The sequence below is a fragment of the Aythya marila genome (genome assembly GCF_965140915.1).
Source record: "Aythya marila genome assembly, chromosome: 15".
In the NCBI taxonomy this organism is placed as follows: Eukaryota; Metazoa; Chordata; class Aves; order Anseriformes; family Anatidae; genus Aythya; species Aythya marila.
The window spans coordinates 13,393,065-13,414,730 of record NC_139056.1 but is presented as its reverse complement, the minus strand read 5'-3'; the positions used below and the strand labels follow the sequence as shown (position 1 = coordinate 13,414,730).

Genomic DNA, 21,666 nt, shown 5'->3' with positions numbered 1-21,666 from the left:
TTTAAACCTTAATTAGCTTACTTTAAATGTAAGTTGTGTTATCAAAGGTAATTAATCATATTGTAGGGTGGAGTTTTTTGAGCTTTAAATTGACTTACATTCTGCTGCTTGGTATAATCTTGTGCCCGTCTCTAAACCATGTCACTTGTGGTCTTGGATAGCTGAGGATGTGCAGGAAATTCAGAACAGCAGCTTGCCCTTCAGTCACTGTTTTTCTCTGGTTTGTGTCCATGAAGTTTCCCATGTCTGTAAAGACAAAAATTACATTGAGTCCTGGAAGTTCTTGTCTCACTCCCCGTTTCATTTCAGTGGCCAGAAAAAGAAATAATTCTGCTTTACAATAGTCATTGACATTGCTAAAATTAGTCAATATTACATGACATATCATGAGACAATGTTAATTAACACGGATTTGGGTGAGCAGTAAGGCATAAGGCAAAGCCAAGTGTTGCTAGCGCATGCAAGAAGTGCATCAGTCAGCAGTACAGAATGACAACAGCGTTCTTTTCAAATACCAAAGTGTTTTTAACGAAAAGTGACATATTAATGCAGTTTTTGCTGGTTTTATTATTGTTTTTAATAAGTCCTTGTGGTATATAAAATCAATTCCTATGCAATGCAAGGAAACACAATTGGTACGTGTAATTTGATGAATTTCTGTTCACTAAATATTTTTATCATAGCATCTTTCCTTCTATTCTACACAAATAAGCAGCTGCATCACCTGTAGTCAAATGAATGAATAGCCAGATCTGAGTAAGCCATTATACCCACGTGCATATCAAAATAACAAGTTTATAGTCATGTTGGTAGCAATTAGTTCTTCTGGCACTATACTATGATTCAAATAGGTCTTTGACATTTACAAAAGCATCAGTAGTATTCAACAGCAGCTTTTAGCAAAAATATTAATGGAAGAAAGAAAACAACAATTGCAGAACTCCTGTTGCTGAAGGTTTCATTTCACAGACAAGTTCATGTATCTATGGAGTCCTTGTTAAAAATTCAGTGAACATTTTTTTTCCTTGGGTTTCTTTTGCTTTTTGTATCTTATTTCTATCCATTAAAATGAGCAGGGCTGTAGGCTCCTACTTATTCACCCTCCAAAGAACTTCTATGCATTTTAATTTGCTTTAAACCAAGAAACCAATACACATGACTATTCTGGTTTCTGCCACTGAATTCTTTTGTTTTGTTTTTAGAGGCCATGGGGTTCTTTACAGGCTCTCTGGGGCAGAGAGATGCAAGGGACATGGAAACATGGAAGTACACTATCAGGTCTGTGGATTAAAGGAGATTAGAAGAGATGGAACAAAACCAGGAATTAAAAACACATGGTATTTTACAGCTTTAATTATCTTTCTGATTTTCACGTTATTTATTCAGACATAAACATCACCGTATTCCTCTGTTGCTCCTTATTTCTTACAACTGTAATCATATCAGCTACTTGAAGTTTCAAACCACGTAGGTGGATCTAATTAACTTCCCTGTCATAGTTATTTTAGTCTTCACAATCCAAGAGTTTTAAGCCCATTCTGTAACTAAGATTTACTCAGCAATTTTCACACACATACCTGTTCCCATTCAGTTAAGTCATACATTAGCATGCATTAAGAACATTTTAAAAACTATTTAACAAGTTCCCTGCTACTTCAGATACAGAGGACAGGGAAAATACCTCAGATCTTTCTCAATCCAGCTTATTCTGGTGCCTTACAATTTTCCACTAGAGATCTTAAGTTTCTTAAAGTGTATCAGTGAGCATTTGTAGTGGGTTTACGTGGCAAGGTTTTGGTAGCAGGGAGCCATAGGGGTGGTTTCTGTGAGAAAGATCTAGAAGCTGCCCCATGTTTGGGAAGGGCCCCATTGTTTTCCAGATCCGAGCCAATAAGCGATGTTGTTTTGCGCCTCTGTGAGAGCATATTTAAGACAGGGAAAAAACGCTGCGCCACACAGCAGCCGGGAGAGTCAAGGGAGTGAGAGAACAGCCTTGCACCAAGGTCAGTGTAGAAGGAGGGGGAGAGGTGCTCCAGGCGCCGGAGCAGAAGTCCCCTGCGGCCTGTGGTGAGGACCATGGTGAAGCAGGCTGTCCCCCTGCAGCCCATGGAGTACCACGGTGGAGCAGGGTTCCACGCTGCAGCCCGTGGAGGAGACCACGGTGGAGCAGATGGCCCTGCACCGACGGAGGCTGCCGCCTGTGGAAGACCCCTGCCGGAGCAGATTCCGGGCCGGACCTGTAGCCCGTGGAGAGGAGCCCACGCAGGAGCAGGTGATCTGGCAGGAGCTGCTGCCCGTAGGGGAGCCAGGTTGGAGCAGTTTTCTCCTGAGGGATGGACCCCGTGGTACGGACCCGTATCTGGAGCAGTTCTGGAAGAGCTGCTGCCTGTGGGAAGCCCACGCCGGATCAGTTCATCAAGGACTGCATCCCGTGGGTGGGACCCCACAGCACAGGGGACGAGAGTGACCGAGAAGGAGCGGCAGAGAAGAAGTGCTGTAGACTGACCATAACCCCCATTCCCCGTTCCCCTGCGCCGCTCGGGGGGAGGAGGTGGAAGAGGGTGGATGGGGGGGGGAAGGTGCTTTTGGTTTTTTTTTTTCCTTTGTTTTCTCACTTCTCTCGCTTGTTAGTTGTAGGCAATAAATCTTACTATCTCCTTATGCCGAGTCTGTTTTGCCCGTTACAATAATTATTGCGTGATTTTCTCGTCCTTATCTCAATCCTTGAGCCCTTTTCACATATTTTCTCCCCATTCCTCTTTGAGGAGGGGGAGTGAGAGAGCGGCTGTGGTGGAGCTCGGCTGCCCACTCGAGCGGAACCACGACAGCATTTTGTAGCCAGTGGCAAAAAATTGTTCATTTCCTGTAAACCTTTCTGAGTTAAACATCTAATACATAGTTCCTTGTAACTCTTGATAAGCGGATAAGCTGACTTGAGTGACCTCTTCTAATGCTACTTTCCAGTATGTTTTCAGAAATAACAAAATAAAATTTGGTAAAATATCAGGTAATTTATTATTCCTATATACCTTAAAACAATTAATTTAGATTGAAAATGTTAAAACACAATCACATAGTGTCAGTAGCTACTCTGGGTATAGGAGAAAGGATGTTTAAAGCTGGTAGAACACTGGAATCCATGCGAATAAAGCGCAAGTCTGACTGAGAAGTTTCACAACAGAAGCAATATAGGTCACTATAGGATCAAGACCAAAGATCTCCCAGGTCACACAAAATCTGCTTTGCTTTGTCTCAATGGCTTTATCAGTGCAAATAAATAAATAAATAAGCTGCTTAACTCACAGAGAGAAGTCTTAAGAGACAGCTTTTTAGCCTTGTTCCCACTGCAGAACTACATATTAAATGGGGGGAGGGAGGGTGGAATTTGAAAACTGAAAAATAAACTATTACACTTCTTTCTCTCAAGAACCACCAAATACACACACACACACAAAAATGAAAATAAAAGCCTGGAGAAATAAAGCACTTGACTGAACACTTTTTCCTCATTCAGAAGGGAATAAAGCTGTCTTTTCAGAAGACAAAATTCTTGAGCAGTATCAAGGTAAACTATTCCTGTGCCGCCTCCTCCCCATCACTCCCACAAGCACTTCCTCAAGAATTGCTCCCTCTGCTCCGCCACTACAACCGTGGTACAGCTGTGTGGGGAACCAGATGGGGGGGACAAGAATGAACAATTTTAACAAACCCTACAATTTTTATTTTCCCAAGTATTGGAGAAGTTTCTCAAGTCTACAGCTGCACAAACAAGCTTTCCAGCTCAGCCTAAAGGGATAATGCACTACACTGCGGTACAAGAGTGGGAAGAATTAGTGGGAAGGAGGAGGAGAAAATGAGGACATTTCTCCAGTACTGGTGCCAGATTTTTTGCTCCCTGAAACCACACCTGTGGATGCACCTCCTGAGGCTTTCAGGCTAATCTAATGGCAGTCTGTGATAGAAAGAAAAGCGTCTCACACTCACCTTCCCTTTTCCTTCTTGATCCATCTTTCCCCACTGCTCCCTTCTTGCTCCATCTTCCCTGTTGGAGCCCCCCACCCCATTCACAGCTGCCTCACTTGTACCAGCTTTCACTAGATCCTCTGTGACCTGATACAATCCGCTAAAGCATAAAAATATTCTGAGAATTATCTCCAAGGGTCTGACACATGTCAGACAAGATCACTAAAAGAAGAGCATGCAGCAAGGGCATTAGGGGTGGGAGACGGCAGAGGAGGAAAATCCCATTCTGACAGCAGAGAATTTTTATATTAGTATCTCTGAAACAATACCACTGAGAGATCAAACATCAAATTATGTGACTATATCTGTAATATCAGTAATTTACTGCAATACAGTAAGTTAGTGAACGACACCAAAACTTACATAGTACCAACTTAAAACTGTTTTTACTTTCAAGCACAGAAAATTCCATGCAACTTCCCTCATGACAGAGTTAATAACTTGCATCAGCTCCTTGGAACTTTTTTCTCATAATTCAATTTAACTAAACTCCACTTTGTCAAGACATTTACTACCACTGAATTTTCATTTATTGATACAGAGGATGAGAAATTTGATCCCATGTATCAGATTGCTAACATCCAGGATAGAAAACTGTCTCTCAATTTATTTGTTTTAAAAGACTAAGGCTGAATTTTATGATTACTGTTTCCAATAAGTAATGAAATAATAAGTCTGCTTGGGGAACAGACTTTAATGTTTGGTTAGCATGGTTTTGGCTACGAAACCTGTACTTTTCTATCATAAAAGTTATAATCTGAAATCTTCATAGAGCTGTCTGTCCACCACACTGTTTTCTTTCAGATATCCTCTCCTGTCTGCCAGGCTTTTGTTTTTGATTATTTTGTGCTATATAGACTTTGTTAATCCCTGCATATTAGAGAAAGACAAGATTTTTCACTCATCCTACAGCCATCTCCACATCATCTCATTTTGATTGTGTGGAAGAGTTTAAGTCTCCCTCTAAAGAATTAATATTGCATAATTTTCTGTTTGTTTCCCAGAAGATATCTACAGTGAATGTGAAACTTCTTGTAAATATAGTAATTTTAAAAATTAATTTTATATCCAATATATTTTTGAACTAGCAAATATAATTAGAACATTGTGTTTTACCCACAGAGTCAGTTAGCTAATGCATGACCGAATAACATCCAAACTTACATGCCACTTGAACTTCAGATCTTCTTTGCAGCAACGCCCCCATCCTGTTTCGTACAACGCATTGATAAAAGCCAGCATCGGACCTCTGCAAAACTGGGATGATGTACCTGCAAGACGGAAGTGCAGAATTACAACACTCTTCTTACCTGTCGATCAATGCTACTTTCTGTGGCATTTCTTATTGCTCCTTTAATACTTTACACATTGTCTCAAAGACATACTGTATTTTATCTTATGAATAGTAGTCACATAGTCTCTCGTCTATGGCCACAATATTATCTGTATTGTATCAAATTAAAGATACTTTTTTTAATATGCATTAAAAAACCCTGTCTTAAGAACTACATTTGGTAAGTACTAATTAGTCTCCACAATTTTTCTTAAAATATAAACTTAAATGTTTTGCTTAGATTCCTCTGCCCTCATTCATAAGGCAAAGAATGCCTGGTATTTTATTTAGAGGTGGTACAAGAAGACTGCCACCTAAATGGAGGCAGCAAAAAAACTCACAAAAATATCAAAGCTCTCCAATGAAAATAGCTTTTTACTATGCTGTGTGACCAGCAGAACTCAGAAGAGCACTGGAAAAGACATGTTACCCTGTACATTGTATTTGTTTTGCCCTTCAGTATCCTTAAAAAGTCACTTATTCTGCTAATGCTTACCTTCCTCATTCAACTATATCTGATTACCTAACATGAAAATGAGCTGATAGACACAGTTTTAATGTGAATAAAACACATGAATAATATAGATAATCCTGCATTAAACAAATATTAATCAAAGCACATATTCCCCCTGGTCACCTTCTGGAGATATTATGGTAGGATTAATGAAAGTCTTTATGAAAAGATAAGGGGAAATAATACTGCTGAATTTTAATCTTTGAAATTTAATTCCACTAAAAGAAAGGATCTCTTCCCATACTCGCACATACTATAGACACCCACATACAGAGCTAATATGTGAAAAGGATCAGACAGCATAAAAACAAAGGATATACAAGAAATCTACTTTAAGTGATAAGTGAAGTCTATAATCACTGCATTATAATTACAATCAAAGACATTGTAGCAAATAGGTCAGACAACCTAAAATGGCAAATAAAAACAGAGCCCAACAAATTTCACCAAGGTGATACCTAGAAAACCCTGGCTCCCTAGGAGCAATTATAGGCAATTGTGTCGTCTGCCTGCACGCCTTCCTAAGCTGACTCCTCCTGACCTGCTTTGGAGCAACCAGCAAATTTTCTTTACTGATTACAGCAATTTGTATTGGGAAGAGAAGGAAGACTCAAACCAGTGCTCTGTTAGGGAGCAGCAAGCCAGACAATCAGACACAAATACTTGCTGTCCAGTGAGTATACATAACTGAATTAGCCATGTTCCATGTTACCTCATCTGACAAGTGTGACATAAGAAACACAAAACAGGTGAAAAAACAGGGCATAGGACAGAAATAAACACAACAGAAGGCTTCCTAAATTTCTTCCAGATTCATTTGCTTCTCTGCCAGGCAGATGACTGCTGCAAAGCATCGCTAGCCAAAAAATAATATTTGAAGATTCTGACAAATATCGACGGTTCTTCGTAATATTTAATTTTACCACAGTTTACAGCTTTACAAGCTTTTCTTCCTCCCATAAAGACTTGGTATTGTACTTGGCTAGCATTTATTTTTCTGTTTATCTATTAAATAGAGCCAAAACTAAAGGCTTCTTTCTTTGCTATTCCTCTGCACCAAGACAACGCAGAGTTCATTTTTCTGCTATTAGGACAAAACAACTCAATTAGATCAGAAGTATCTTACACTGGTTTTCTTTTGTGACTTATTAATGTTTCAAGCAGGAAACATTCTTAATACATAGCCTAAAGAAAAATCTTTTAGCATGAACACTTTTAGGAGCTTACGGTAAAAATCCCATCTGTGCTGCCAATTTCAGCACAGCCCAAACCTGCTGAAGCCCAGTGCACCCACCAGCCAGCGCCGTGCAGGTAAGGCAAGCAAATGGGCACTCGCTGGAATATGGTCTTGGAAATTGGATTATTTCTTTTATTTCTTTTTTTTTTTTTTCTGTGTAATTGTACAATGGGATATGTGCAGACTGTCAAAGAAAAAAAAGGGCAAGAGGTTGAAAAATATTTTGGAAGGGTGTTGTAAAAGGTAAGAAGCAAGGAGGAGGAAAGTAGTGTGACCTCTAAGGAAAGAAGTAAAAGGACATAAAAAAGGTTTGGCTGGTGCATGGCTCTTGTCTGAGATAAGAGGGGGAAGAATGCTGAATGAACAGGCATACAAATTTGATGCCGGTCAGATACTTTTAAGTAGTTTGCAAAGGAAGTGCACTACTGCTTAGACATAACATTGGTTTCTTAAGCTCAATTTAATTAATATCCTCGGGCCACAACAGCAACTAAGGAAGATGTCTTCAGTCCAGAACTTAATTCCTAAGGAAAAAAACTGGAAGAAAGTCACTGCCTGAACTTTGAACACCCTTAAATTATAGACACAACTAAAATTGCTACTTCAGTCAGCAATATTGATTTGTTTTCATTACATGCATCTCAGATCACAACAAACATATAAGGTTGTTTTATAAATTCTTAATAGAAACTAGTGCATGCACAGTCACTATAAAAGCCAGGCTATGTGCATAATCAGCATCGTTTACAAAGAAAAGCTGTTCATTCAGGGTCACCAATGTTAAAATGCAAAGACTCCAATTAGTTCTTTACTCACTTGGTGTGTTATAATAAGCTTTGGATATTTCCAGCCTATTACAATATAGACATTACTTTAACTAAGACACACTAAGTAATATCAATTACTGAAAATCTTTGATCGATGATTCAACTTGTAGCAGAAGTCACTTACACAGGAAAGATTCATGCATTTAAACAGAGTATTTACCTAAGAGCTGCAGAACAAACTATTATGGGGTCAAAGTTCAACTTTTGCAACTGGAATTTTTATGTCTAAGCATATTTGTTCTTTGCTTTAATTCTTCCTAATGCACCTATGCCATGTACACTTTCTTGGAACCTTAAAATCTTTGCACGGCCACAGAATCAAAACCCTGTTTGGCTATTCTCTGGTTGTGGTGATGAACTACAAATTACTCCTGGGGTTGCAATATCTAAATTAGTATTTTTTGACAATGCTATTTATTTTTGGAAATTAGTAGTTTACCATCTTTTTAGTCACCTCTATAGCAGATGTTTTAATTACAAATGGAAAAGAGAACATAAACAGAAAATGAATAGCTTGTAGCATGAACCTCATGTTCACCTGGTGCAAAATCCAATGACAAGAAACAGAGCACTGTATTCAGATCTGTATACAGACAGCTTAGGAAAGGTGATCCAATACACTAACATATACTGCAATGCACAGTTACATTAAAAATTTTGGATCTTGATTAGAGATGTGCATTTACATAATGAGAACCACAAGACTGATCTAAGTTTCAAAATGTCATACATGATTATTCATATTTTTTCTACTATCATGAAATGTGCGTCTCTCGGACTAGCACAGCAACAAAGCTCAAGTTCTAGCCTTTGCTTTTTGTTATCACCCCATGATTGTGTGTCTCGCCCTCCTACACAGTTTCTTTCTGTTACTTTCTCAGCACTTTACAAGGAGAAGAGCTGTTGTCAGCTCCTTCTACCAAGGAACTGCAATGGACTCCGCTATTGTTGATCAAAACAACAGTGGCATTTATCCCAAATGATGTTCAAACACTGTGATTAATTGGGCTATTAGAGATTTTGTTGGTTTTCTAAGAAGTATTCACAAATCTTTTCTGTAAATTGAACACCACCCCATTGCATGTATGTGGCTTATTTTGAGGTATCAGCATATCCCAAGGCTTGAAAACAGCAACCATTAATTGATGCCATTATTCAGGACTGTGTTCTCATCTAAATCTAGTCTTGACTTTTTAGGGAAGTTCAGATAGAAATGTACATTTTGTTGGAAATGGTTGCTCAGTATTTTATGTGCTAAATGTCCCCCAAACATTTTAAAATGCTGTTTAAGGGATTCTTTGCTACTGTTCTGTAAATGTAAATAATATATAAAATAAATTTTCAAAATTGTAATGCAATGTTAGTTAAAAAATTAATTATGGACTACCTCATGTAATGATATGGAACTTTTTACCATTATCCATATTCTTGTACTAATCTATACTTAAATTTCTTTTTATAGTTGTGGAACACAACGTTTCCCTACTTTTAGTAATTATATTGCTTATATGCAGTATTTGGCTTGCTTTACTAATGACAAGTGTTGTTACCAGGGTTCTGTCACATACCTGCCCCTTACAACTTCTGAATTCACTAGCTAATTCCAACAAAATTTGAAAGATGCACAGAAGCTGCATAAATATTAGATTTCTACAAGATTATGGAAATAAGCAGTTGCATAGGGGAGGCCCAGTTAATGCTCCCGCTCAGGAAAAGGCAGACAAAACTTGGCTGTTTCACACTTTGATGTTTGGCCAGCCATCTGCTGCCTATCAACAAAAACGTAGCTCAGATTAGCCACAGTGTGCTTTTTCTCCTACCTGATGGGATGTGCTGAGGAATGAGGAAGGAGTCAGTGAGGTCCAGGGAACAAAGTGCATAATCACAAAAGAAACGTTTCTTAAACTAGAAGACCTACGCTTTATCAGAAGTGAAACTGAAAGTTGCATACAGAGTTGAAGATAGACCACGCTCTTTTTTTTATCTTGCTAAAAATAATAATCCCATTGAGGTTAGTTCTCTACAAGGAGGAGTAGCATAACATATGTAACATTTAGCCAATGCTTGCCCTGCTTTCAGCATGCTGTACTTGGTCTACAAGGTAGAGAAGCAAGGTTTCTAGAGTAGCAAACAAAATGACAAACCTTTTTTTTTTTGATTCTGAACAAAGTCCTGATTTTTAATGAACACCGTCTATACAAAAGCTTCAAGGAATACGCCTGCTCTTTATTACGAGTATAAATTTTCATAACCAGCAAAAAGCTTTTTTTGGTACTTAAAATATTTTATGTTAGAACCTTTATTTTAGAATGTTAAATATTGTTTTTAGTAAAAGAAATTCTCTCCGAGATCATACCCATATACGAAAAATGGTCTTCGTAAGAAAACATTATCAATATGTTAGTATTTACAGAGGTGCTTTAAGATATTGTAGTTTGTCTACAATTACACTTAGAGAAGGCTATGATATGGTTTTTATTTACTTGTATTCACTGGAGTAGGCAGTTATTTCGCTGTCATTGTGCAACCACTTGAATTCCAAGGGCCAGCTGCCTTCAGCAAGGCACGTAAGTACAAGTCTGTTTCCTTCCAAGTGTATCTGGGGCAAGCCTGGTTCTGTCTTGAAGTATGGTGCAACATCATCTGAAACAGAGACAAAAGAGTTTTGTAAATTGAGTACAGTAAAAGGCACTAATATTGAGCTCACTTTTTTCTCAAAATAAGCAATAAGAGAGACGACATGACTCAGTAGTTAAGGCTTAATTATTATTATAATTAAGCTTTCTAAACTAAAAAAACAGAGTTCACAAGTGTTGAAGATCTTAATAACCTCAGTCCTTGGTACATATTTAGAAGGGAAGTGCCCACTCAGACAAGTTTTTGTGCACGTTTAGTAATTATACTTGAGATTTTTCAGCATTGTCTACCATAGACATCTGATAGGCATGTTTGCTGCCTTCCCCCCTCCCACCCCCTTCCTCTTTGAGGATTAAATCCACTCAGAAGTTTTTATTTTTTTTGTAGAAACCACAGGAGTAATTTTGGAGAGGAATGTTTATCACAGCAGGAGAAGTCTCACAGTAAATGAGGAATTTGGATAGAAAAAAGAGTTTAGAACAGAAGACCTCAAAGAATTGCAAGATTAATGTGTTTTTCAATGTTATTGCTAACCAAAATGCATTAAATTATATTACCCGAAACCACTAACAGATTTTCTATTAGGGTACTTTAATAATGTTCAGGGGTCACACGTGGTCCCAAACTCTTGTGAATCACAAATGTTCAAAATACTCCAAGCAGCAAAACTCTCAATTCTTAAACTGTCATACATCTACTAAAAGGCAGATTTAACGCAATTCAACACCTGTTGGAGACTCCCTCTTTATTCAGTTCTGGAAGATCAAGGTTCTCATACCTCACACCTAACATTTGTGCTTGTAACCATCAGAAATATAGATTAATATAAAAATTTGCAAACGCATCCTGTCATCAAAAAGAACATTCATGCATAAAAATACCTAAGTGTTTCATTCAAGGTCAGAGATGTAATGCAAAATAATAAAAAACAATATTATGGGCTGCCCAAAGGTTGTGGAGTCTCCTTCCTTGGAGGCTCCAAGAGCCACCTGAACGTGATGCTGGGCACCTGCTCTGGGTGGCCCAAAAGGGGCAGAGTTGGAGCAGAGGGACCCAAAGGTTCCTGCTAGCCCCCACCCTTCAGGGAATATTTTAAAGGCAGCGTCAATCTTACAGCCCGACTGGGTTTCATACAGTTTTATGTATTTGCTCCATCCCAATACCCCAAAGTCCAATGGAGCAGCTGTTACAGAATAGGCTAAGGTACATTAAACTTGTCCACTTCAGTGTTAATTCACAGATTAATTTCTTTAATTAATCTTTTCATCATGCAGGACAGAACAATACACTAAGTGTATAAATTAAAAAAAAATGGCTTTCTAGAGGTGATTACTACTATTTATTAATACTAATGAGTTAGTTTCCACTTGAACTTCTATTCTTTTTTTAATTTAATTTTTGCCACTGAAAAATAGTTAAGAAATTAATAACTTCACAATTAAGACCACCTCTTGATTTGACTTGCAAAGACAAACTGTCTCACTGGTTTAGAATAGTTCTCTATAAATAAATAAATAAATAAATAAATAAAAACATTAACATCTTAGAGCAATACTTTCAAAACTATTACATACAATCTGACTATAACACACCTAATTAACTAAATTGAAGAATGTATTTTGAGGTAATGTCCTTCTCAGATTTGAAGCATTTTAAACAATTTATCTTTCAAACAAATTAATTGATAGTGCAGATCACGAATATATATATTTTTTTAATTGGATATACAGGAAACAATGAAAATTGAACATGAGAGAACAGGAACAGTTCAAAAATGGCAGATATTCCCAGGCTAACAAGTGAGATGAAATTCTGCAAAGCTTTTTTTTTTTAAATTGTAAATATTTTTTTATACTTAGTCTCAATTCTCACACTTCTCTAGCTAGTAAAAACAACCTATATTTTAAAACTCTATAATAAAAAAAATTAAGCTAAACAAGTATTAAACAGTTATTTCACACAGAACAAAATGTAAATTGTCCTTTTTTAAAAAAAGTGATTGAAGTATTGTATGTAATACAATCATTATTGGAACAATTTATATGCTTTTTCAGTCTCCAAATAAAATTTTCATATAGAAATTTCTAAACAAGCAAGGAAGCGTTTAATCTTTCCAGAGGCTTCAAGTATACTTTTGGGAGTCTCCCAAGGGAGTTATGAGACAGACTTAATAATCATACACTCGCCAGATGAAAGGTGCCAGGCTTCCTTGTGGAGATGAAAAGACAGTGGCAGAGTTGTTCTCGTACCTAGGGGAGGGGGGCGTTACGGGAGTTTCCACGAGTCCTACAGCACAGAGTCCAACTGCTGAGCTGAAATGATGAGCACTGACTTTGCTAAAAACAGTTATATGCACCTGCTAGTTTAGCAAGACCCATGAAACGAGCTCATTAAGTTATTCCTTCCTGAAGAAAGCCGAGCCATTCAGTGAGATCACAACGAAGCTGGTATCTGCACTATAAACCTCTACCCAAGTAACCTGTTTATCCTCGCTAACATGGATTTTCAAGACTCAAACAGCACAGAATCTTTCATTATTTCACTCATAATTATCCATTTACTCATTACACCTCATGTTTTTCCAAGAACAAATGATTTACTTGAAGACAAAGACTGCTGCCCACGGCTCCACCATTCAGTCCTGCCACCACAACTCAAACGATGCCAAGCCGGCAATGCTGCAACCCCCTCAGAGCTCTCTCCCATTTGAACTACCACAATCAGGCTGGCGTTACATGAAAATGGTTCTCAAAATTCAATCCAATTCTGTTAGAAGGTAAAATTTAATAGACCTACAGGAATATTTTGATAAAGAATATGGCATGCTTTATGAATTACCCCAGCTCTCTGGAAGATTTACTTAAAGCCTTAAAGTAATTTTATCTCCTAATCTTTTACTCACGAATTTCTCATCAATCACATAGCATCAGTTTATCAAATTCAATTATACAATCGGAACTCACTAAATACTCACTGAAAGCAGAAATGAAAGTAAAATACTGGGCAAGGATTCCGTGAAGAAATGTGGCAGTAAAGCTTTGACGACTTTGGCATTTCTACAGCTCTGCACAGACAGAAGATCAAAATGACGTTACGCTAAGCTCTGCGTTCCATTCTAAGCTGCAAGGGTAAGCAGAGTTATAACTGGACCTCCAAGTTGAGCTGTTACAAACCATCACAAGGAAACGGGAAAATTAACAGGAAAAATGAAAGCCATTTCAAAAAGAAAACTGTGGGAAGGGAGGAACTGACTATGGGATGGAAGATAAGCACTTCATTTAACAGTATCATGAGATACTTGGACTTCATATATATTGGAAGGTCTCAATTAAGCCTAACCTTGGCCACTCAATGGTTTATAAGCCATAAGAGCATCTTTTAACTCTCATTCACTTGAAAGATGGAGTAAACAGATAAGAAAAAGTGCATTTGAGTCCTAGAAACAGGAGTAATAAAATCATGGAATTAGGGTTCTTAGCTAAAAGACTTCTTATCCCCACAGAAAGTCAAACATTCATATTGTATGCTGATGGTTTCCTCTGAACACATGAGGGTTAACACTTGCAGCCTCTCTGGCTCTTCAACTAGGCTGATCTAAAACCAAAAAATAAATTGTCAGAGTTGCAAGGAGGAGTGAAGGGATAAGGTCTCTATCTGCTGGCACATACATATAGCTTCTGCAATTTTTCATTAAGTCTGCTTACCCAATTCACTAACGTTCTGACTGGTATCCCTTAAAAAGGATGTTGCAGATTTATTTTCATGAAAATCTTCAGTAAAAAAACAGGACTGAATGTCAAAATTATCTGTGTATTTGCACTAAAACCTGTCTGCCTTGTGTTTGTGCATCATTAAACAGCAAGTTACGTTATACTGCCAGGTTAGCCTGTCTATTTTCTTTCCTTGGTACACACAAAGCTTAGATGGATTTTATCTCTGTATATTTTCAAGACCTAATTCAACAATGCACATACACTTCTGTTTGGATTAATGCTGACATTTAAATATAAAAAAACTGCTGTATGGAATTGTTATCTACTTTGGGCTTCTCCCGGGCCCTAGCAGACGAGGAGCATCAAAAGACCCGAGAGCTCTCTCATACTCTATTCCCCTGTGAAAACCACATTCAGGTACAAACTTGCGCATAAAATTTGTAAGAGGAGAAGGCAGTCTGGCTATAGCTTTGTACTGAATGGAATGGGAACAAAAATGAGTTGCTACTCATCAGCTAGATAAGAGAACTTCAGGAAAGCAGAAGCAAACACAGCTTCAGAAACATAGTACCGTCATCTCAAGGAACTCAAACACACCCTCCAATAAACACATTAACAAACTTTGACTAATGAGTTTTAGCCATCTAAGAGATTACATTATTACAACACATAAATCTGAGTCAGATTAAATACATCTTTCAGTTACTCCAGGTTACCACAGAATCTTGAAAGAAGTCCTATCACCCAGAAATCTATATGTTTTAATAAAAGATGCAATTTGATCTTGAGCACATCTGTCCTACTGAGAAAAAGGAAGTTACCAGACTCCAGAGAAGTATCACATCATCTTCACCAGCAAAAATCACTGCAACTACTACCCTATTAAAATCTCAGCAATTTTTTCTCCAGAAATCACGATTGCCAACTGCTGCAGGTTAAAATCACATGCTTGTATCCTGAGAAAATCAGTTACTGAGGTTCTGAAGACACTCAGAGGAACGTTGCAGTGAATGCAGAGAACAGGTTAATAGATCCTTGCTGCCATTACTATTTGTCTTTCTTATATGTATCTACTCTTAAATCATTTTAGATGAAGCAATATTGAATATTAAAAGTAGATTAACCTGTTCATAAATCACCAAGTCAAAGTAAATACAGTTCAATCACTAATATATGTCATTTTAGCATATCTTCCCATCACTCAGTTTACTGAACAGATGATACTGAAAACAAATCTTGACTAAGATATATTTCAGTATAACCTAGAAAGAATACAATTGGTTTATTAAAGAATACACCTATATTGATTCTACTTTATTAGACCCAAGTCAAAGCATGATGCCCATCACCCTTTTTCACGTGTGTCTAAACCATGATCAACTGACACAGAAAAATAAAGATAATCTCTCTGAGGAATTTTCCAGGAAATGAGACTACAAAAACTACGGAGAGAATGAATGATAAGTCCAGAAGAGCCACAATACAGAAATGCATTTTCACTCACTGTTTGCAAAGAAAAGAGATGTGAGCCATCTTCAGGTAGGTTAATGATAATTGCCACAAAGAGCATTTTAGATGATCTGTCTGGGGGATTAAACACTTAATATAAAAGAATAGTTAAATTAAAAAGGAAACTAGAGGCAGGAAGCCCAAACTGGAGACAGAAACACTTTTCAGTGCTCCAAGCAAAGTACATAGCTGCAACTATGGGCAGCAGAATCCCATCAAAAAGATTAAAGTTCAGCTGTGACATTCATAAGCTGATGCTTCAGAGTGCACACAACTGACTACGAGCTGCTCTGTGCTGATTGACAGCTGATAACTGCAACCTTCTGGGGAACCAGAGCCATTTTCTTCTTATTCGTGACTCGGATAGGCAAAAGATTTTTCTTTTTCAACTTATCCTAATTCCTAACATGCAAGCATGCATGTACAAGCTCTGGATGCAAGTTGTATTCTCTGACAAAAATGAACTTCAATATCTTGTACGGCATAAGTATTTGGAAAAATTACACAATAAATCTTGAGAAATGTACCAGCAAGTCAAATTGAATTCAGATATATTTGAGTCGATCTTCTTTTTATTTCAAACCTTCTAAAGTATGTTGGTGAAATGCTGTGAAAGTTAGTATATGATCTATTCATAAACTGTCAACAACGTCAAACATACATTAGAGCGTTGAGTCACTTTAACCGTATTGATTTTCAGGAACGCTATTCTACCCAAAATATTGGATATTTGAGATTCAGATTTTCTTGGTTGGAAGTGTGACATAAATCACTAAGTACAACAATTAAATTAAAATTGCATTTTACTACCTTATGCTAAGCCTGGGTTTGAAAGGACTGATACATCAATAGGGAATATTTCATTAAAATATCAGGTTATTTTTCCAATATACTGCCATGGCTCAGAAATTTCACACAACAGTATAAAACATGCCCTTAAAGTGGATTTCCTGAGCTTTTATCAGAGCCAATATCTGATTTCATATTGAAATAATACTGAAGCATCTATATTTAAATCAAGTCTTCTTCCTTAATTTCATAGTCAACTAAATGAGTGCACATTACCCATTTTTTGTACTGCTATAGACAAAAGAGATAACCTGCTTTGTGGGTACATCCACTACAATCTCTAAATGCAACTACAGTAAGAGCTGAGGTTGATGGATAGTGCTTTTAAAGGTTTAATTGAGGATGGAATTAAATTGTTTTAGGACTCAGCAAGTTCTGTGAGGAAACCTGCATATTTCTAGAGTAAGTGACATTTATTTCTTTTAAATGTACAGTCAATGGAAGACAAAATTTCAATAGGTACCTGTTTTCATCTCGAATAGGTCAAATAACTAATTGGCTTGTCAGTTATTGGATAATTGCCAATCATTTGTTCGATTTGGGTGGAAGAAATGTTGAACTTAGATTACATATGTGTTGCACACTATTCCAAGAGGAAAACTAAACATTCTGAAATGTACAGATCTGGTTGCCTTTTACACAATTAACTAGGAGTCCCAAGTGGCAAGAATAAGTGTTGCACACTAATAGTTAAGTAGACTTAATCAAAAACTTACTTTGTTTAAAGAGAAAAATAAAGCAAAAAAAATCAAGTACCAGTTTTCTATTTCAGAATTGCCCAAATAGCATTGCAAATTCCATTTTGCTTTCATGTTCCTCATTTCTCAATACAAATAGATCAGATGTTTTTCCCAAATCATGACTAATACATAGCTTAGTTTTCTAAAGGAAAAACAAAAACAAAAACCATTCATTCAAACACCTTCAGAAACTTCAGGAATGCTAACATACACATCATGAAATGTATTGTTACAGGAAAACCTGCCTCAACATTGCAACCCTTCTACTTTGTTTTAATGCACAAACATTTCATGTTTTATCTGCTTTCTTCCATTTTCCCCTACAAACCACTTAAGAAACTAGAAAAACAGCTCAGTGTAACATACAAAGCTAAGACAGACGAACAAAAGCCAGAGCAGTTTTTTGATGATTAAAAAAGAAAATCCTATCACCACCTGTTGCCTAACAAAACCCTTAGACATAACCTGTTGTGTTCACAAAACCTAAACCTATTCCTGAACACTGTTGTCTGTTTAAAAACAGTCTTTTCAAACACCACAGATTTCTTTCCCTTTTGAGAAAAGATTTCTTGAGGCTGGCAGTGTTTTAGCAGAAACACCAAGAACAGGACCAAAAGGAGAGGGCCCCTACAGAAGCCCGGAAGAGACATCTGGATCTGGGAGGAAACATACAGTGGTCAGTAACATCATTCTGTTCAAAATTCCACAAGAAATGCTCTTGGTTCTCCCCAGCGAGCAAAATTTTCCCACATGCAATTATATCATTTTTTTCTTAAAATCGATTTCCTTAGCAGACCAGACAAGAAAAAGAATGAGCTGATATCATTTTATCTGAGCCTCAAGCAGCTCCTGATATATTAACCAAAAGTCCTGTTATGGTTTCTTTCCCAGTTTAATTTCTACATCTCACATTTTAGTTTTTCTTTCTGACCTTCTGTAACACTTCAGCTGAAACAGAGGAGGGAGGAAAAAAAAGAGGTTTATTGTATCAGAAGGCAATAACAGCTGATATTCCATGAATTCATGAAACTGACTTGTAAGATTAAAAATCAAGAAGCTACAGATCATGCTCTTAAATTATGTTTAGTAAAATTCATCCTCAAAAGAGGCTGCAGAATTATTCTGGGAAATGCTCATAAGCACATCTTGAAGTTGCAAAGTTTCTGAGATAAAAAGCACTACAGTGTACAAAGCAGGCAAATAAATGAGAACCCATTAAGTATCAAAACCAAACAAAAAACCTCCAAAGAAATATGACCTCTCTAGACTGAATTTGGTATCAAAGCATAACCTCCATTGTTTTTATATTCTCTTAATATTTAGTGATGTTTACAGAGACTTGTGAGGCTCCCAAGGAAATAAGCTGCTATAGTTTAAATCACAGCACACAGCAGGTGGAAAGCAAAGACTGCATTACAAGGGAGGAAAAAAAAAAAAAAAAAAAAAAAAAGCCAAATATTTCATGACTTGCTTCCTTATCTAACCACAAAGGAAACTACTGTTGCCACTACACAATCTCCAGCCATTGGAGGGCCAGCTCAGATCACACTGGTATCGATGTAGATCCACTAAACATAACAGACACTGGGATGGAACCCTGCAGACAAATTAACAGAACGGATAAAGCAAATCACAAATATGCCTTTCACAACTTTGTCCTTGGTGCAAGGCAGATTCTCGGTTGTTTTGTAGAAGATGAATTAAATCAAAAAGGTAAACAGCAGATGAGTGCCTGGAAGTACCAGAACAGAAACACTAGTGCAGCAGTGGGAAACAATGGCACAGCAAAGGCACTGCCAGACTTGAAAGGCATGTAAGGTCACCTATTTATTATTTCAAGGACAAAATTATTTCTAAATAGCTAGGAGACTATGAATAACCATAAAAGATATGAACACATCTCTCTTGATGAAGGGGATTGAATGGGAAATGATTCATGCACAAGCCTTTGTTAAAACAACACCCGCTCCTTACTGCTATTGTTGTTTTGTTTATGTGTAGCTTGTAATTTTCTTTTCTGCCCTTTAAACTTGGAAATGTAAATAGGCTTATAAATTGGATAAGGCCTGCCTCAACAAACTCAATTCAAAGGACCTCAATGGTGCTATTGAATTCAAGGGTGGTAAGCACACGATCACATGCCATACCAAACAGACACGGAATTGTTCATATCCTTATGTGATGCTGAATTAGGGCAAAAACGCAATCAAAGCAAAGCCCAAAGTTCACAGAACCCAATTCAAGTACTCCCATCATCTTAAGCAAATTCTGCAGCAGGCACCTGGTTAGTGCTTGAGTCAGGAACAACAGTTCACAGTGATCCTTGCAGAGCTCTCGAACTATCTCATTGCCTGATTTGCGTAGACAACTGGAGAGTACCTTGCACCGTGCACACAGGGAGATAGAGCTTTGCGTACTTTCACAGAGGAGAGCAGGCACTAATTAAAGGCCAGTTCAAAGGCTCTTTAAAAACCTGACATAAATTAGCTACCTTAATTTTCCCTAATACTATCAGTTATTCCTGCATCTTTTACACCAAACCCTTTCAGAACTATCCAAGTGGAATCCTTTCACCACCTCGGGGATAATGCACACACCTAGGGACTACAGAATTATTTTCAACAATACTAACGAAACATATAATTTCTCCTTGTCAGAAGTTGGAAGAAGCATATCACTGTTCTTGAAAATTTAACTCAGCTTGACATATCTGAAGGCAAAAAAAAAGCAGTTACTTTATTAATCTGGATATTTTATTTAATTTTCTTTGGGTTATAAATAAGCAACAAGTTAATACTATTCTCAACTTTTGACAGTTCTAATGTTAATTACGTGTACTGGATTTTATAAATCAATACTTCTTACATAAAGTGTTATATAAGTTGCCAAGTGTAGCAATAGATCAATGCATTTACTGTTCTTGCTAACATTGATGGACGACATGCATCAAAGGGATATGTAAAGAAAAAATATAAGATTTGTAAATCAGACAGGGTTAAACTCCAGTTAGACAGAAAGGGAATTTAAATAGTATTTTGAAAATAATGTCATAACTTTATTAAGGTTTAAGAGGATGTAGAAGTTTGGGAGGCACAATTCATTACTCCAAGCACCATATTCCTGTGTTCAGTACACAACGCCTCCATCTAAACACACAGTTAGGCGACCAAAAAAATTCAGTATGGTTGATAATTACAATTTCCGACCTTGTGCTTAAAATTTCATCATAGTACAGACTGAGGTTACTTTCACCAGGATCCACCAGACAGAAGTCTGAAAGCAGAAGCATTTCTGCTAACAAAAAAAAAAAAAAAAAAAAAAAAAAAAAAAAAAAAAAAAGCAGCAGATTTTTGTGGGACAATGAAGGAAAGGACATCTAAATTATTTCCTTGAGTAGATAAGGCATGTTTTTTTGTTTTTTGTTTTTTGTTTTTTTCCTACCCACAGAGGAAATAATTACATCCCCTGAAAGGACTGAAGGACTAGGAATTTCAAATATTTTTAAGCAAAGAGCAGTTCTGTGCCTAACACAAGCTCTAACCTGTGTCAGGAAAGCAAGAGGTGAGACAAGATCAGCAGAAGTAACTTCAGCACTCACCACACACCTAATGCCAACCTGAGCTATTTGATGTTTAAAATTCACAAATAATATTGACTGCTCTCCCTCTTCCAATACTGGAGTTCCTCACTTATTTATGTATAGGGCTAAAAAATATCTACGTAAACTTTCTGGTTTTCCAATTGAAAACCCTACAATGAAATCAATTATGTAGAACATGTATGAAAATGTTCCAAATCTAACAGAGAAAAAACTTGTACGAACAAATTGAAGAAATAGCATCCTCTAGAAATACCTGAAAACAGTTTCTAAAATATCAAATGGGGATTTATAAGTGTAAGGAAAAGCCTGCAGCTATTGTGTAACAGCCAAACATACAGCTTTTTCTGTTTTGAGATTAACTGTTCTGGAGGAGGTCACTGTATTTGTAAGCACTTGTAATCCCATAGCGATACTCTGATACAGTACTTATTGCAAAAAAAATCTCATTTTGCAAATTTCTCTGGGAGGCAGAATGCAGGTGCTGAGGCACAGCCAAAATCCAAGCGCTGCCTACGGGTGCCAGGAGCAGGCAGCCTTTGGGTGCTTCCCACCAAGGAGAAAAAGGGAAAGAAAAAGCCCACGAGATGCCCCTGCTCTAACTCTTAAAAGATCTGGCATCTGAATTGCAAAAAATATACAGAACAGGTTGACTCCCAGACTTTTCAACGTCCTGTGACATATTC

At 37.2% G+C, this 21,666-nt stretch overlaps 1 protein-coding gene across 2 annotated transcripts in view; it reads right to left on the bottom strand.

Annotated features, from left to right (window-relative positions):
- Positions 1-21,666, bottom strand: part of SDK1 (sidekick cell adhesion molecule 1) — a 396,992-nt gene that overhangs the window by 274,223 nt on the left and 101,103 nt on the right. For both annotated transcript variants that reach the window (XM_082772472.1, XM_082772473.1), the window contains exons 2-4: positions 10,418-10,577; positions 5,188-5,294; positions 99-246 (exon numbers count right to left, since the gene is read on the bottom strand). In XM_082772472.1, the coding sequence (XP_082628598.1) occupies positions 99-246; positions 5,188-5,294; positions 10,418-10,577 (415 nt within the window). The remainder of the gene's footprint in view (positions 1-98; positions 247-5,187; positions 5,295-10,417; positions 10,578-21,666) is intronic.